Here is a 1,952-nt window from a genome sequence, read left to right on the forward strand (position 1 = left end):
CTGGTGTGTCTGGAGGGCTGGTCCGTGCTGGCCCTGACCGGGCCCTGGTGTGTCGGTCCGTGCTGGCCTGGCGGGGCCCTGTTGCTGGTGTCACGAGGGGTCGGGGGGTCTGGGCTATACCCGAAGAGCTGGGCCAGAGCCCATGGTCAAGGGCACCGTAGAGCCGCAGTCATAGTCCAGGTCGACCACGGCGTGCGTGCTTGTGATGAGGCTGCTCAGCGACGTCCCCGTCTGCCGCTCCCGGAAACTCTGGATGTAGCTCTGCATGAGAGAGGGGGGAAATGAGCATCATGTCCCCGGCCCTCCCGCTGCCACCCCAGTCCCTCTCCCCTCCCCCAGCTCTGGGTCTCTGCTGGCCGGTCTGGGGGAAGGACCTGCCAGGCTGTTGCAGTACAGCCCTTCCCCAGCAGGTGGGGCCGCTGCCACACACCCCAGCCCGCCCGCGGGGAGGGGAAGTAAATTCCCTGGTTCAGGTTGCTGCAGCCAGGCGGTTCTCCCCTGACCCCCTGCTCGGTGGGTCCCTCTGCAGCCTGGGGCAGCGTGTGGGAGTCTGGGGAAAAGGCCAGGGGGCACTCGCCCCCCAGGGGTGGGACCACAGGGGGAGTCTAGGCAGCAGAGCACAGGATGGGGGCAGCAAGGTGGGGGGCAAACTGCAAGTGACCTTGACAGGCAGGAAATGAGGGGAGTGGCTGGGGCCATGGATTTCACTGATCCTTGAGGCCTTTTTCTGGGCAGCTGCTCCCTGCCCTGGTGCCAGCCGGCCCTGATGAGGGCAGCAGGCTGGAGGCCAGGGCCAGCCCCTGGCCACGCCCAGCATGCAGGCGGGCAGGGGTGGGGGATGTGGGGGGAGGAGGGAAGGGTGCTGGGATGGGGGCGCTGTGTCAGGAGCAGAGAGGAGGGTTTGGGGATCAATGGGGGTCACTCCCTGCTGGTGCTCAGCCAGGGAGGTGTTGCCAGCTCCGCCAGCTGGGTGCCCGCTCACTGGGCTCGGCGCTGGGGCTAGTCTGCGGCCCAGCCCTTCCCCTCGGGCTGCTCCCAGCGTCCCCTGGAGCCTCAGATTCAGCCACGGCCCCTTGCCACTCCCTGCCCCACAGCAGGTACCAGCCCCCTCTCCCATGAACCTGGCATTGGGCCTGCTCCAAGCTCTGCCACCCACCAGCACCTGACCTCAGCCAGGGTCTTGCCCGCCCACGCTGCAGGAAGTGCCCCAGTCCCGGGTCACTCCCGGGGGTCGGCACAGCCCTGCTACGGGAGGCTCCCTTAGGTGGCAGGCACTGGGGCTGTTTGGGGGTGTCTGATGCCTTCACACTGGGGTGCAGGACCTGGCATCCCCCCATCAGCTGTAGCTGAGGACGGAGGATGGGAAAGCTCTCCCCACCCCCACCCCCGGAAGTGGGGCAGGTTCAGGCGCTGGTCTCTGTCCAGAAGCCCTGGCGCTGGCAGGGGAAGGCAAAGGGGCCCCCGGCCGGGGCTGATGCCCGTGGGGAGTTGCAGGGCAAGGAGGCCACGGGCTGGCTCCGTCCCTCCCCCTAGTTTATTGTGTTTCACTCTGCGGTGAAGGTTTCTGGCAGAACGATGCAACGCTGCGAATGTGCAGGGCAGAGCCCACCTGGGGTGCCAGGTAAGAAGCCCACCCGTTCCCAGAGCGCTGGGCTCCTGCCTCCCCCCGGCCCACGCACAGTCCCAGCACCCGGGGAGGGCTCTGCCCGGGGCACGGCACTCACGGGGGAGAGCACGTCCCCGTCGAAGCGGCGCACGGGGGTTGGCTTGCGTCGGTAGCTGGGCTCGGGAAGGTGGGCCTTGTGTGGGTGGGGAAGGGGATGGGGGGGCCTCCGCTTCTTCTTCTTCTCCTTCCGCTCCTCCCGCTGCTTGATCCTCATCAGCTGCACCCGGCGTTGCTGCCGGCTGATAACCACTGAGGGGCGAGAGGGGGAGTGAGGGGTCGGTTCTGC

At 67.9% G+C, this 1,952-nt stretch overlaps 1 protein-coding gene across 1 annotated transcript in view; it reads right to left on the minus strand.

Moving 5' to 3' along the window:
* LOC112105887 (transmembrane protein 198-B-like) overlaps window positions 1–1,952 on the minus strand; it is a 23,406-nt gene continuing 21,454 nt past the window's right edge. Inside the window, exons 2-3 of the mRNA XM_026657433.1 lie at window positions 1,725–1,915; window positions 1–261 (exon numbers count right to left, since the gene is read on the minus strand). Coding sequence (XP_026513218.1) covers window positions 115–261; window positions 1,725–1,915 — 338 coding nt within the window. The 3' untranslated portion in view covers window positions 1–114. The remainder of the gene's footprint in view (window positions 262–1,724; window positions 1,916–1,952) is intronic.

Source organism: Terrapene carolina, unplaced genomic scaffold (assembly GCF_002925995.2).
Source record: "Terrapene carolina triunguis isolate 2854851 unplaced genomic scaffold, T_m_triunguis-2.0 Scaffold243, whole genome shotgun sequence".
Lineage (NCBI taxonomy): Eukaryota > Metazoa > Chordata > Testudines > Emydidae > Terrapene > Terrapene triunguis.